The sequence below is a fragment of the Aquarana catesbeiana genome, linkage group LG04 (genome assembly GCF_042186555.1).
Source record: "Aquarana catesbeiana isolate 2022-GZ linkage group LG04, ASM4218655v1, whole genome shotgun sequence".
In the NCBI taxonomy this organism is placed as follows: Eukaryota; Metazoa; Chordata; class Amphibia; order Anura; family Ranidae; genus Aquarana; species Aquarana catesbeiana.
The window spans coordinates 293,360,881-293,377,383 of NC_133327.1; the positions used below are offsets into that span (position 1 = coordinate 293,360,881).

At 39.7% G+C, this 16,503-nt stretch overlaps 1 protein-coding gene across 1 annotated transcript in view; it reads right to left on the minus strand.

The window, feature by feature from the left end:
• Nucleotides 1–5,033: 5,033 nt before the first annotated feature.
• LOC141141237 (uncharacterized) overlaps nucleotides 5,034–16,503 on the minus strand; it is a 151,629-nt gene continuing 140,159 nt past the window's right edge. Inside the window, exons 20-25 of the mRNA XM_073628921.1 lie at nucleotides 16,297–16,368; nucleotides 10,516–10,551; nucleotides 9,319–9,363; nucleotides 6,712–6,744; nucleotides 6,411–6,636; nucleotides 5,034–5,098 (exon numbers count right to left, since the gene is read on the minus strand). Of these exons, the coding sequence (XP_073485022.1) occupies nucleotides 5,034–5,098; nucleotides 6,411–6,636; nucleotides 6,712–6,744; nucleotides 9,319–9,363; nucleotides 10,516–10,551; nucleotides 16,297–16,368 (477 nt within the window). The remainder of the gene's footprint in view (nucleotides 5,099–6,410; nucleotides 6,637–6,711; nucleotides 6,745–9,318; nucleotides 9,364–10,515; nucleotides 10,552–16,296; nucleotides 16,369–16,503) is intronic.

The window sequence follows — 16,503 nt, forward strand, 5'->3', positions numbered from 1 at the left end:
TTAACTAGAGGCAAAACTTTTTTTTTGTTTTGATTTTGATGGAATGTGGGATAGATTAGAACCCCTGTCAGTTGTTATTGCTGCCTGTGTCCTTGTTAGGGAGATTCTATTTGTCCTGTTTATCATTGTCATTAAAAGTGAAAGTAAAAGAAAATCCCAAATTTTGGGTTGCCCCCAGAAAAGTAATAGAGGGGAAATTTTCCAATGGGGACACTAGTTCTGGTGAGCTGGGGGTCCCCAAGGAATTCCCTTAATTTCCTCCCACTTCCTGTTTGGCTATGGAATGGGAAATGAAGAGAAATCTCCGAACTGGGATACAGATGGCGAAGAAGAAAAAAAACCTGACAGGGGTTATAACCCTCCCTTGCACTATCCAAAATGAAAAAAAAATGTTTTCTCTATAGTTCATACAAAATAATGTGGAAACCAGAAGTTTATATTTTGAAGTGCTTAAATGTTTAGTTGATAACCAATTTTTTCCCACAAATACATGCTCAAGGGAAACACAACATTAGAGTATTGGCTGCTCGTCCCTGTTTAGCATCACCACAGAAAAAAATTAAACCCCTTGGGACTTTTGATGCATCAAAAGTCCCAAGGGGATTTATTTATTTTTGCACATGCTGACACACACAATACAGTATGCAGTAGTAAGTAATGGTGTTGTTTATAACAAAAAATGCAGAATAAAAGCTTTCAAACAGCATATGTTAAAATAGCTATCAGGCATAGTCACAGAACTCAAACACATGAAACTACAATCAGACAAAGTGACAAACACATCTAAGAAATTTAAGGAAAACCAGCTCTGTAAAATCAGTGAAGCAAATGAAAGGCTTGCTCTAAAAGCTTTCAGTACTGAGAACACATAAGCATTATATGCATTATCTCAATTCACACAACTGTGTTTCTGAAAAACAGTCATGAGGCATTTCACTACTGACCTCTTTGTCCTGGGTCACCATCAAATCCAACGAGCCCATATCCCTTGGGACCTTTGTCTCCCTGCTCTCCAGGTTCACCTACAACACAAGAGATCTTAAGGTCTTTTTGTAGTCTTTTATAGTCTTTCTTTCAGTGCAAAAGTAAACAATAATGGTGGATTAGTTGGTGTAATGATGTCGATATAAATTGTATTTTAAGGCATTTTTTTTAAAGATTTTATTCATTTATAACTATAATAAACATGGTTAAAATTTAGAAAAATAAATACCCCTTTGTCCTTGTTTCCCTACATCTCCAGCTTCACCATAAAAGCCTTCTGGACCATCTTCACCATCAAGACCTTTGATTCCAGGTTTACCCTAAATATAGTGTTTAAAAACAAATATATATATCTCATTATAGCGTTACATTTATATTCCGTAATTCTAATTTATAAAACAAATTGCCTAAAATGATTTGTTTCCTGGCTATGTTGAGTTGATACATGAATTGGAGTTTCCCTCATATATGTTTAATATTAGCAGAATCTTAAAGAGATTATAGAACAACAATATTAATATATTCCTGCTCTGAGACACAAAAACCCTAATCTCGATCTTATGATTTTTGCTTAAAAAAATCACTCAATCTATATCTGTATGAGGGTATATGAGTACAATTTTGTTTCTTCGCTGAAGAGCTGTCCTTAGATCCCAAGTCATACTACAGGTAACATTTTTCCATTGCATGTATTCATGTAATTTTTTACAAGATGTTTCTGAGACACAGTGGGGTTGATTTACTAAAACTGAACAGTGTAAAATCTGGTGCAGCTCTGCATAGAAATCAATCAACATCTATTTTTTTCTGTCAAGGCTTAATTGAACAAGCTGAAGTTAGAAGCTGATTGACTACCATGCACAGCTGTACCAGATTTTGCACTCTCCAGTTTTAGTAAATCTCCCCCAATGTTTTTAAGTGAATAAACGTAAAGTTGTATGTATATTATTTAATGTAAATATACATCCATCTCTCTAATTGCATATAGAACATATATGGTATCAGTAATTACTAATGTGATCCTGCCAAGTTTATTAATATACAACGTTTTTAGTTATACTCTGATACTCTGTAAGTGTGATGATTGATCATTCCCCCAACTGTGCTGAAGAAGAAGGTTGTTCTCTACTGCATTTAAGAAGCCAAGAGACATTGTAGATGTCTTGAGGTGTAAAACTGGCTTAATGGAGTACAGAGTGGTTTCCGATCTGCCTGGCATTTTTTTTTTTTCTAAGTCCTCTATGTCAAATGAGCAAACCTGGTGTGGAAATTGTTTGAAAATGTCTTTTAAATGGCTCTGCTATTTTAAAGATTACCCATTCCCCAGAGTGTAGTGGTTAAAAGCTAATGGAAAGCTTTAAAATTGGCAACAAATTTACAAGTTGCTTTATCCAGCATAAGAGTCTTGTAAGGTGTAGAGGGAATTAGCTGATGGAGTGAACTGTCTAAGGTAAAGTGAAAATGGACAGTGTGATATAGCTGAAAAACAAGAAAGACAGTAAAGTGAAGATGGTAAAGTTGAGAAAATTAAAATTTGAAAGCATATTGTATGATAATTTACAGTATGTAATGACATTTTCATTTTCCTTATTACTGATATACTCACAGGTTCTCCTGGTGGTCCTGGTAGCCCTACAGGTCCTGGAGCTCCCATAGGTACTTCACCATACAAAGGGCATACACTTGCACATTCTCGTCGTACAGACTGAGCATATGAAGACATTTGTTCAAGAACAAACTTTTGACAAACCTCAATAACACGGGATGCGGGAAATAATGGCCCCTATGAACAGAAAATATTTATAATATTGAATATTCAGTCTATAGCAGGGGTGTCAAGCTCAATTTTATCGCAGCATTTTGGTTGCCCTTGTATCTGTAAGACTATATATATTTATCCAGGGTTTTTTTTTTACTCAGAGAGTAGGTGCAGGAACTCAACCACACCCCCCAGGGACGGACTGCATCAAACAGTGGATGTGGCCAAATTGCACAAACAGTGGGAGGATCTTAAGGGGGGAATAAATACAGGAGTGCATTATGTGTGGGGTTCAGGGGTGTCCTATGCACAGAGTGAAAAGTTAATGTGTGTACAATTCACAATATGCAGAGTTTAAGCGTGTACTACATGCCAACTGCCATGTCCAGGGGTGTGTTACGTACAGAGTGCAGAGTTCAGGGATGTGTTACATACAGAGTGCATGGGTGCACTGTGTACAGAGTGCAGGGTAGAGGAGTGTGCTACATACAGAGTGCAGGGTTTAGAGGTGTGTTATGCACAGTGTGCAGTGTTCAGCTCTCTTTCACTGGCTATCCACACCTCACTTCTACCCCTTCTCAGCACCTTTGCACCATCCCTTGTCCCCGCCATGAGTGCAGAGCAGGCAAGGATCTGTGAGAGTTTTTGCCACGTTCCGACTGAAAAAAGCCCTGGGAGTGAGGGCCACATGAAATGGCCTGGAGGGCGAGATTCGGCCCGCGGTCCTTGTGTTTGACACATGTGGTCTATAGATATCAAAGTACATAGAAACCTTTGCAAACAGTTGTAACTTCCATCTTGGAAAGAAGAAAGAAATGGCTGCACATCCAGAACTTCAGATTGCATTTTATTTTGTTTCACAAAGATAACACCAAAGACACCAAACTGTGGTCACGTAGACACGTTACACACATACATCTTGTGCTTAATCATTACCATGATCTTTCTTCTTTCCAAGTTTCCCATGGAGGCGGGCCGGGACTAGCGCTCTGCAAGATACTCCAATCAGCCTTATCTTTATACACCTGGAGCAGCGATTCTTTTTCTTGTAACTTCCATCCATAAACTGCTCCATGTGGATAACATCTCAGACTGATTTTAATATGAGTAGCTATTCTATTTATTACTTATATATTGTTGATTCAAGCTTTAAATATATCTAACACGAAAGATATATTATAATTGCCATAGCTGATTCCCCCATCTGAAAATTTTACTTGACTATCCAATATGCTAACCAATTGGATTAATGCGTACTAGACATGTGCACACTGAAATATTTCGTTTCGGAATTTCGTTTTCGTCCGAAAAATAAATTTATTTAGTTACTCCCGAAATTCGTTTTTATTTATTTCGTTTTTCGTTAAAAATTGCATTCATCCGAAAATCCAAATTAAGGTCGAATCTGTCATTGAAGGCTTATGGTGTCTGTCGAATGTTCAAAGAAGATTCGACGGAGCATCTAAACTGTACAACACCGTATAGTTTACCTGCTCCGTCGAATCTTCTTAGAACTTTCAACAGACACCATAAGCCAAAGTATGTGTGTACTTAGTTCTAGCTATTTTACTGCTCCTCCTCTTTGGTTACAATCAGCCAAAAACATTCATCATCATTATTTTTATTTATCTTTTCTCCCCTACATCAAATCTTTTCTCCCCTACGTCGAATCTTTTGTCCCCTACGTCTAATCTTTTCTCTCTATGTCGAATCTTTTCTCTCTATGTAGAATAATCTTGGACTAATAGAGTTAAGGTTAGGCACATTCGACCACAGGTTTGATGGACACAGATTGTTATTGTCATCATCATGTCGAATCTCCTATCTATATCGAACTGTTGTAGCAACGAAAACGAAAATAAAGCATTTGTTTATGTCGGATCTTTCATTTTTCGGATTCTGCACTTTCGTTATCGTTTGTTAAAACGATAACAAAAATACATGAAATTCGGACGAAAAACGAATGCACGTGTCTAATGCATACCTGTACTCAATTAAAATATTGAACTAGTCATATAGGAACCTGTAGTCTATGTCCAGATTACTTCCCCTGCAACATGTTTGTCCAATGCATTGCCCTTTCTTTATCACTGGTACATTTTTCTCTCCTGTCATGTTTATTTTAATGGAGAAAACACAGAATCCTGTAATTGATATGCTGCTGTTTGACAAAAGAAGGATTGTGCAGAGCTTGGGGCCTGTATCAGGAAATGTAGCTTGCTTTGACACAAATGGTGTTACGTTTACTAACTACAACTACAAATAGGCTGTTGACTTTTCAAAATAATCTTTACTTTTCAAGAGAATTTTCTCTTAGGCTAGTGAACGAAGTAAAGAACTGTTGACTTCCATAAACTAATCATTTGCAAGCAAAATACAGTATTTTATCTTGAATGAGATTGAGTATACTTTGCAAAATGAATGTACACCACATTCACTAAGCTAAAGGAAAATCTCCTTACAAAGTGAACATTCCCTTGCAAAGTGAACAGCCTATTTGTCTTTAGTAAGTCAACCCGATCGTTTATCACGATTTAAGCATAAACTAGCCAATACAAACAATGAAAAGGACTCTTCTTTTCTATCCACAAAAACTTTTGACTAGAGATACAAACTCATCTATATGAAATTAAAAATAAGCTACTGTAATAAGTACTGTCATATGCTAATGACTAGAGTTATCTTTGAAAGTGAGACTGTTATACCTGCCAAATGTATAAACAAACATCTCTTTTTGTTAGATAAGTGCATGTGTTTGCTGGCACTGCAAGCACTGCTAATAAAGTTGGTTTGTACACTTCTGTTAGCATGACAGATTTGCTTATTACTTTAACCTCCCTGGCGGTATGATTATTTCATATTTTGATGCTGAAAGCAGTACAATTATTTTGCATGGAAATTTGGCGTTTTATATTGTAGGCCTGTAATTCTTAGGAATAACTCACTTAAATCTGTCCAAACCAGAGTCTAGGAGACATCTCGGGTATGATAAAGTTTGAAACACGAAATCATAAATTATAATATAATAAATAACTATAAATAATTATACCAAATAATAATATAATAATAATAAAAATTATTCAATAATGTAATCAAATCAAAAACACTAAAAATTGCTCAGTTGCAGAATTGTCACTGTCTTTACTTTTCAGTGTTTGATGACGAATCTCCCCACAAATCACTATCACTCAATTCTGCAAGTGATTCTAAGTTATTATCGCTGTTATCTAGCTGGTCTAAAACCCCTTTTGATGTAAAGGGACGGTTTTGGACAATCTATAGTTTCCAGGCAGAAAGAACAGTTTTTATAATATAAAACTGCATGCAGGGCACTGGAGAAACCACTAGGGACAAAAGGGAGGTGAAATAATTTAATGCAGTAATGTAATCTGTGAGATTACAGTATACTGTATGTATTGTGTGTGTTTCACTTTTTGAATTTGGCGCCATTCTCTGTCCCCGTGTGTCACAACGCTCACATGGAACGGAGATCGGCTCCGTGATGAATCGAGCGGAGGATGAGCTGCTCACACTGTGGGGAGACATCGCAGGATCCAGGGAACAAGGTAAGTAAGCTCTTCCTGGATCCTATGATGCGATCCCGAGTCTGGCTCAGGGTTACCGTTTTTGGTTCTGAAATTCCACCCCGAGCCAGGCCTGGGAATACCGCCAGGTAGGTTAAACTTTTTGGTAGGATTGGCTCTCTGTATGTATTCATATTTTAGCAGAAGGTTTAAAAGTTTTACCCTTGATCCCATTGGTCCAATATTTCCAGGAACTCCACGATCTCCTGTAGGACCTTGCTCTCCCACTCGACCACGAGTACCAACCTCTCCTGGAGGTCCTCTTCTTCCAGCAAGTCCCTCAAGACCTACTGGGCCATTGTCTCCACCCTAAAAATATATACTGTTTAATGAACAACTCTATACTACTCAACTGCAGACTGCATTAATGTGAATCATACTTACTTTGCCTTTGGGTCCTTTTGTTCCCTTTTCACCCTTTAAAAATGCAATGACAGCACTTAAATGAAAAACAGTTTTACCAAGATTGTGTTGAATACTACTTAATTAAACATTAAGGGTATATATATTATATATTTTTTGTAAAATTATGAATATTGTGGTGTATATGGCTTATATTAATATATATATATATATATATATATATATATATATATATATATATATATATATATATTATATATTGGGAGGAGGAGCCACGTCCTGACGTCACCGCGGCATGTCGAGTCCTGGAAACTATGGGCTGTTTTGAAGCCGGCCGGCTTTCTCTTACTGTTTTTGCCTTTACATTTTCGCCAATCTGTAAGTGTTCATTTGTCTTTTATTCAATTTATTAAATGTTATAAGGATGTACGCTATGTGGAGCACTTTGTGTTTTTTTTTGGTGATTACATTACTTTACTGAGATTTATGGTGACGATCCCCACTGACACTGTTCTATCCAGTGCCTGCCTGTGAGATCTCGGGCTAGGGTTACAACCATCTGCTCAGCGTGGTCCCCTGTAATAAGGGACCATCGCTTTCCGGTAAGCGGCAGTGTTTTTCTGTGGTGGAGGTTTCATCTTTGCACTTATCACTACAGTGTGGAATGTCACTATGCAACACCCTGGGATTTGCTTTGTACAACATGGACTTTTTTTTATTCATCAATCAATATTTATTATCTATACATTCCCATTTTTTTGCACTTAATATATAGACATTTTGAATTGAACTTTCTTTACACTTGCACGTTTTTTTTGTTATTACATTTGCTTCGAATATTTACAGTTTTTTATTCTGCATCTCAATACTTTATTTAATATTTATTATTATCACTATGATTTGTGGTACCTAATACTTCGAGTTTTACCACTTTTTTATCAGCGCGACTTTTGTTTTCTTAATTCTAATTGATGTCGTATAACACTTTATAGTTGCAGCTCCACTCATATACCTTTACTGTTAGCGCAATATTTTATATATATATATATATATATATATATATATACACACACAGTATCTTACAAAAGTGAGTACACTCCTCACATTTTTGTAAATATTTTTTTATATCTTTTTATGTGACAACACTGAAAGAATGACACTTTGCAATAATGTAAAGTAGTCAGTGTACAGCTTGTATAACAGTGTAAATTTGTCTAAACCACTGGAAAAAAGTGAGTACACCCCTAAGTGAAAATGTCCAAATTAGGCCCATTTAGCCATTTTCCCTTCCCCATGTCATGTGACTCATTAGTGTTACAAGGTCTCAGGTGTGAATGGGGAGCAGGTGTGTTACATTTGGTGTTATCGCGCTCACTCATACTGATCACTGGAAGTTCAACATGGCACCTCATGGCAAAGAACTCTCTGAAGATGTGAAAAAAGGAATTGTTGCTCTACATAAAGATGGCCTAGGCTATAAGAAGATTGCCAAGACCCTGAAACTGAGCTGCAGCATGGTGGCCAACACCAAACAGCGGTTTAACAGGACAGGTTCCACTCAGAACAGGCCTCGCCATGGTCGACCAAAGAAGTTGAGTGCACGTGCTCAGTGTCATATACAGAGGTTGTCTTTGGGAAATAGACGTGTGAGTGCTGCCAGCATTGCTGCAGGGGGGTTAAAGGGGTGGGGGGTCAGCCTGTCAGTGCTCAGACCATACGCCACACACTGCATCAAATTGGTCTGCATTGCTGTCATCCCAGAAGGAAGCCTCTTCTAAAGATGATGCACAAGAAAGCCCGCAGTTTGCTGAAGACAAGCAGACTAAAGACATGGATTACTGGAGCCATGTTCTGTGGTCAGATGAGACCAAGATAAACGTATTTGGTTCAGATGGTGTCAAGCATGTGTGGCAGCAACCAGGTGAAGAATACAAAGACAAGTGTGTCTTGCCTACAGTCAAGCATGGTGGTCGGAGTGTCATGGTCTGGGGCTGCATGAGTGCTGCCGGCACTGGGTTGCTACAGTTCATAGAGGGAACCATGAATGCCAACATGTACTGTGACATACTGAAGCAGAGCATGATCCCCTCCCTTCAGAGACTGGGCCACAGAGCAGTATTCCAATATGATAACGACCCCAAGCACACCTCCAAGACGACCACTGCCCTGCTAAAGAAGCTGAGGGTAAAAGTGATAGAATGGCCAAGCATGTCTCTAGACTTAAACCCTATTGAGCATCTGTGGGGCATCCTCAAATGGAAGGTGGAGAGGCGCAAGGTTTCTAACATCCACCAGCTCCATGATGTCGTCATGGAGGAGTGGAAGAGGACCCCAGTGGTAACCTGTGAAGCTCTGGTGAACTCCATGCCCATGAGGTTTAAGGCAGTGCTGGAAAATAATAGTGGCCACACAAAATATTGACACTTTGGGCCCAGTTTGGACATTTTCACTTAGGATGTACTCACTTTTGTTGCCAGCGGTTTAGACAATAATGGCTGTGTGTTGAGTTATTTTGAGGGGACAGCATATATATATATATATATATATATATATATATATATATGTGTGTGTGTGTGTACTTTACACGGCAATATTATCTTCTGACAAAAGAGAGGGAAAAAAAATTACCTTCTGTCCTTCTGCACCTTTGATCCCTTGAGCCCCAGTACTGCCCTGTACATAGAATAAGACATCTTAACAAGCAAACAAAGATGTATAGAATGCACATTGTAGAATGCAGCAGATGTATTTTCTCTTATACTGGGATATGGGAAGATAAAAAGTTCAGAAAGTAATATACAGAGCATTATGTCATAAAACATATACTACAAGTATTCTCTAGTAGACATCACTGAATGCTTGTAGCAGTCCAACCAATGTATAATTGTAAAGTTCAAACAAAATATGCAGCAAAATTTCTACTAAATAAACAATATGTGATCATAGTAAAAATGAAAATAAATATTTAATTGTTTTTGTTGTAAGTACCTCATTTGATAAAAATCATCCTGTAAAAATGACTTACTGAGCTAATGACTTCTGTAGCAGCTCAGTTTAAATAAGAAATGCTGAGATCTTGCCACACAGGCAGCGCTGAGTTGAGAAAATGCTCCATTTTAACATGATAGAAGCTCAGGTCTGATACTGTTATTAGAGGCACAGTAATAGTTTATTCCAGGTAATATTACAAAATAAAGCTATGCACTATGTTTATGTGTTTAGAGTTCTGCAAATGGATACATATCTGTAAATGACCAGTACTTTGTAATGAGATTGAGATCTCCCCTCCAAAGTTTCTGACTCTTGCCCATTTGGGTTTGGGTTTGCATTGTTCCCACTCATCTTGGTATGATCCCACCCTCTCTTATTATTATCAGTAATACAAAACTTTCAGGGTAGCTGTGGCAGGCATGTATACCTGGGAATATAGTTGCAGATAACTCACTACAAAACACTGAAACATAAGTTTTCTAGTGCATTGACCTTTTAAAGGGAACATGTAGTGATACAACTATGGGGGCTGAGATTGCTGACCTTATTCTGAAAATGCCAGGCTGGCTGTGTCAGGTGTGGGTTTCTTACAGTAGTTATTCTTGCAATAAATTTAACATCTTCTTGCCTGCTGCATGCCTTTGTGTGGGTGGGCTTTAACGCCGAGAGGCTGCATATACTGTATGCATCCCCGTGTAAACACAAAACGGTGCTGAGTGCATGCGCCCTGCACGCTTCCAGCACAGTCACTGGTGGTGACAGGAAAGCTCCCAATGCATACTTGCGATCGGGAGACTTCCGAAAATAAAACTGCTGTGACATCCAATAAAGTACCTTTGTTCCTGGACCACCGGTAAGACCTACATGTCCCTGTGAAAAAAAAAGATTTTTGTCATGAATTTCAGACATGAGAGCATGGATTATTCATTATAAAAAAATTAATACATTTCACACAAAATATCGGGATGTGCTAGAGTCCTATAAGGCCTAAAGTATAGCAATACTGAGCACCTTGAAGGGAGAAATAAGTGGTTAATAAGAAAAAGGACATGATTGCTTGCTTAAATTGTGTATAATTCTATGCCCGTCTGATGCCTAGCATGACCGTGAAGTTAGAAGAAGGTGTATCACTGCATGGCTGACACACAGACCAGAGCTGACAGGCAGGGAGGGAGGGGGTGAGGGGGCAGCGGAGAGCAGAGGAGAGCTGCGCATGACAGAGCCACGCAAGTTGACCATGGTAGTCAGGGCTCAGCACACAGGAAGTGGCAAGATCAGGCAGGTTTTTTACAGTTTAGAGAGAGGCAGGTTAGACCGCACAAGCACTGTGCTGTTTAATCTGCTATGATGAAACAGGATCTCTTTTTTTATTTTTTTGGGATACAAACAAGTTAGATGCAACGATAAAAATGAAAAATTCCTTTAAATATAGTGCCTGTGGGGTCCCCATATTCTGGCTGTAAAGTGGTGCATCTTTAGCATGCATAGAACATGCTGCAGCAAAAATTAAATTTCTAAAGAAAAAAAGAGAGTCAAATCACATTTAAATTGACTCGCAGTTTCAATTACCGGCACCCAGCTATTTAAAAAAAGAAGAAAAACGCAAACACCCGCTGAACACCCTCCAAATTCAGTTGTTACCCGAATGGGACAAACAGCCAATGTTCGGGCCGAACTCATGCTCCTGGCCAAACCGTTTACCAAACTCTAACGGCTAGTACCGAAAATGCTCACGATGCATACTTGCAATCAAATTTTGTGAAAGACTCAATATCTTTGGAAAAGTTTAGGAACGAGAAGGAGCAGGGATCATGATCTTGTTAATTTACTGATAATCTACACAAGGTCTAAATGAATGGTCCTTTTTCAACAAAGAAAATACCAGCACCAGCAGGAGAAGAAGATGGACTAATGAATCCCTTTTCAAGGCTTTCATTGATATATAGTTGTAAGGCTTCAAGTTCAAGTCTCTTGTGTCACAGGTCCTAATCTGGGAATGGTCCCATCAGTTAGGTGGATTTTGTGTCTCTGTTTCTAGTCTTTAAGCGGAGTTTGGCAATTTGTAGCCAAGGTGATATCCAGGAAGCAACTGCATGCCCCAGAGTCAATGATTGCTTAGAGCTTGATCTCCTTTTCTGCCACATGTAATGAGATGGGTAAAACAAGGTGAGCTGGAGAAGATCTGGAGACTTGGAAGCAGACAGGACATGGAGGCAGGAACTTACTGGGTCTCACAGGGCAGTTGCATAGGAAGTGTCCAGTACCTCTGCAGAAGAGGCAGAGGTTGGTCTGTCGCCATTGCATCTTTTCATTCGGGGTCAAGGCAGAACATACCAGTCCAATCTCCATCAGTAGCGAGAGCGGGTGAGGGAGCAGGCATAGGTGAAGGTGAGGATGGAATTCTGGGCAGCATCCAAGAGGGTCTGTAGGTATTAGTCCTTTCTGACCCGCGTTCCCACAGGCAGCGGTCAAGCTGAATGGCCAGTTTGATGAGGCCTTCAAGGGTAGCAGGAGCCTCCACTCTGGCCAATTAGTTCTTAAGGGCTTTGGACAGACCGAGCTGATACTGGTACTTGAGGACAGCCTCATTCCATCCCAGACCATTTACGGAAGTCTACTGTATGATCCTCCACTGAGTGTCGCTCTTGTTACAATGTATGAAGGCAGTCTCTGCAGTTGCCATGCATTTAGGGTCATCATAGAATTGTGCCATGGCTTCAAGGAATATAGAAACGGAGTTGAGCACAGGATTCTTCTGCTCCAGTAGGTGGTGGGCCCAAGACTGGGGTTTATCTGAGAGCAGGGAGATAATAAACCCTACTTTCACGGTTTCCAGTGAAAAAGTCCTCGGCTGGAGTGCAAATTAGAGAAGACAGGCGTTCTGGAATGCCCTGAATTTTCATCAGTCCCCTGAAAAGCATTCGGGAACTGGTACTCTGGGTTCTGGAGGTGACACCATCATGGTGGGAGCAGAGACAGAATGTTCTTGAGCAGGAGCAGCAGAAGCAGAGGATGCAGCAGGAGGGTTCTGATCAACAGGTGCAGATGAGAAGGTTCTGTAGGTGACCTTCCAACTGAAAGTAACCTTCTTGTAAGTTTTTCATAGCTTAGGTAAGGGCGGCAACTTGCTGGCACAGAGTCTCTAATGGGGATGAACCTCTTTCAGCCTCAAACATTATGGCTGGATTATACTGTCACAAACCTGACTGGAGGCTGAAGTGATGGGAGGACTACCCTTGCGGCTAAGTGCAGAGTAGCCCTGAAGGTGGGTGATAGAGGGTGCTATGCCCAAAGATGCATGGCAGGTGATTCTCTGGAGGTGCTGGCAGATCTTGACAGAGGGGTAAAGCAGGAGCAAGGTCAGAAGCCAGGCTGGGATCAAACAGAGGAAGTCAGTCAGGAGTAGAGGCAGAAGCGTGGTTGGGATCAACATGTAATCATGCAGAAGCACAAGGCACGGGAACACAGGATACAAGGCTGATAATAATCCAGCAATTTGTGAGAAGAGCTGCTGTCTTTATACACACCAGTGGATGCTGGCAATTAGCGCGCTTTGCGTACGTCGGTGCGCCGTCGCGCACAAAGATTCGGCATTGCGTGCCATTCATGCCAGTATGCCATACTGGATATTGGCATATTTACCAGGTTTTCTCAGAATTCTTCCCTGACACTTCCTCATGATTGTGTAACCCAGTGGTCATCAACCCCGTCCTCAGGGCCCACTAACAGGCCAGGTTTTATGTATTACCTTGGGGAGATGCAGACTAGAATACCGCAATCACTGAGCAGCAAATTATATCACCTGTGATGTATTTCAGTTATGTTGCAAACCTGGCCTGTTAGTGGGCCCTGAGGACAGGGTTGATGACCACTGGTGTAACCTACTAAACCAGACTAAGAGACCATTTAAAGACTCAGGAAACCTTTATAGGTGTTTTGAGTTAATTAGCTGATTAGAGTGCGACACCATGAGTCTACAATATTGAACTTTTTCACAGTATTCAAATTTTCTGAGATACCGAAATTTAGGTTTTCACTAGCTGTAAGCCATAATCATCAAAATTTAAATAAGTAAATGCTTGAAATATATCACTCTGTGTGTAATTAATCTTTAACCACTTCCTGACTGCCCTATAGCAGTTTTACTGTTACAGGGCAGCCACGCTATGCAGGATCACATATATACGTATATACGTGATCCTGCACTTCTGGGTATCGGGCATGAGTGTGCACTCTCTCCCGCTGTGATACTACACAGCGGGAGCCGTTCAGAGGGTCTCGATGTCTCGAGACTCAATGTCCGCCGCCACCCGCTGATCATTCTGTACACAGGCAGAATGGCAGTCTGCCTATGTAAACAAGGCAGATGCCATTCTGTCAGTATAGAAGGCATGGATCAGTGTTCCTGCAAAGCAGGGACACTGCTCCATGACTCCATCTAGTAAAAGTACCTCCCCCACTACACTAAAACACTAGCTAGGCACTCAGTTAACCCTTTGATTTCCCCTGATGTTATCCCCTTCCCAGCCAGTGTCATTAGTACAGTGACAGTGCATATTTTTAGTGTCACTGGTTCCCAAAAAGTGTCAAAAGTGTCAGTTAGTGTCCGGTTTGGCTGCCGCATTATCGCACTCCCACTACAAGTTGCTGATTGCCGCCAAAAAAATGAATAATAAAAATTCCATAAATATATACCATAGTTTGTGGACGCGATATCTTTTGCGCAAACAATCCACGCTTATTGAGATTTTCTTACCAAAAATATGTAGCAGAATACATATTGGCCTAAATTGATGAGGAAATTTGATTTTTTACCATTTTTTTTAATGAATATGTTTTCTAGCAGAAAGTAAAAAAAAATATATTACTTTATTTATTTATTCAAAATTGTCAGTCGATTTTTTTTTTTTATAGAGCAAAAAATAAAATACGCACAGGTGATCAAATACCACCAAAAGAAAGCTCTATTTGTGGGGAAAAAGTGACAAAAAATGTATTTGGGTATAGTGTCACACGACTGCGCAATTGTAAATTAAAATAACACAGTGCCATATCACAAAAAGTGGCCTGGTCATCTTCCAGAGCGGAAATGGATATAATATATGAGTTTCACTTTTTGAATTGAATTACTGAAATAAATTAACTTTTTGATGATATTACATTTCTTTGAGATGCACATTAATATCATTACTGAAATATTTCCCTTTATTTTCTACTTAGATGAAAACCATAAACTTTTGGTTTTACCACCAAATTCTGCCCACTGAAAATGGTCACCAGGACAAATAGAAAGGGTGATGCCAAAAACTAGCTCTTGTTTACACTGTCCAATTAAAAAAAAAAAGTTGTGCTGTTGATACACAGTTATTGTATTTCATTTTAAATAAGTAAATATGGAATAATAAATATGTTTTTATGGCACTTCCACACAACAGGTGGGGTTCTATACTCTATGTTAAAGTATTTATAAAGGGCTGAGTTTTTTTTACCTTCATGCATTCTAGGCATGAAGGTAAAAAAGACCTTTCATGTGTAGCAACCCCCCTAATATTTACCTGAGCCCGATCTTCCTTGGCTCTCCAGGGACTCTCCCTCCTCATTGGCTAAGACAGCAGTGGGAGCCATTGGCACCCGCTGCTGTCAATCACAGCCAGTGCACCAATGAGGGGAAAGAGGGGGCTGGTGGGGCCACGCCGCAGCTCTGTGTGTGAATGGACACGCAGAGCCGCTGCTCAAGAGCAAGCCTGCTCGGGTGCCCCCATTGCAAGCTGCTTGCTTTGGGGGCACTAGGCAGGAGGAAGGAGCCAGAAGCACTGGCAGGGGACAAAAAATGGAAATGCAATTATTTTAGTAAATATAAACTGCTAACTACCTTTACTCATCAGCAGTATATAGCAGTTTGTGACTTCTATCAGTGTCCAGCCAAGCACTGGTTAAAACTTGAAGGAGGAGTTTTCATTCTCCTACAATTGTTCAATGAGACTGTATGACCCCTGACTTTCTGTCTGGACAGTGCTGATTAGCTCTTTGCTGATCACAGCACCCTCAAAAAAGGATAGAATAAAACTAAGCATGTGCAGGGTGCCTTCTAGGGCACTGTTCTATCAGCAGATGGGTTGTAGACAGTAAAGAAAGGGGAGGATCAGAGAAGACAGGATCAAACAGCCTTTTTACAAAATGCGCAGGATTAACCCCTTAGGTTTCACAGGGAATATAACAAGCATGCTTTACTGCATATGCAGACTGATTTTACTGTTTAGATTTAAATTAAGGGAGACTTTAAGGATTTCACTGCAAACTGCTGTGCTAAATATAGGCCTCAATAGCAGATATGATCCTTCCTTCTCCACTAGCAGAAATGAGAACATCTTAGTTATACACGGCTATCAACAAATCTGCAGGCAATTTTGGGCTTTCTTTGCAGCCCAAAAAAAGGTGTCATATAGGCATCATGTACTAAATATTCATTTATAACAATATACATATATACAAATATTTAAAAACAATACAACAAACGTCAGTTTATGAACTTGTACATGAGATGTAAGATAAAATTGCTTAAAATTGTAAGCATTTCCCAGAAAAAATCAAACAAAACAAAAATAATAAACTCACAGCGGCTCCAGGTGGACCAATAAATCCAGGACGGCCAGGTATACCAGCTTCTCCTTTTATTCCTGCTAGCCCCTATGTACATAGAAAAAAATGCAGCACTTTGATAAAGATTATCTAATTGCAACACAACACTAATACCGTTTAATTGCATTTAACATATATCTCTCCTGTGGTTATTCTGCTTCTAGATTCCATCCAGTTCAGGAC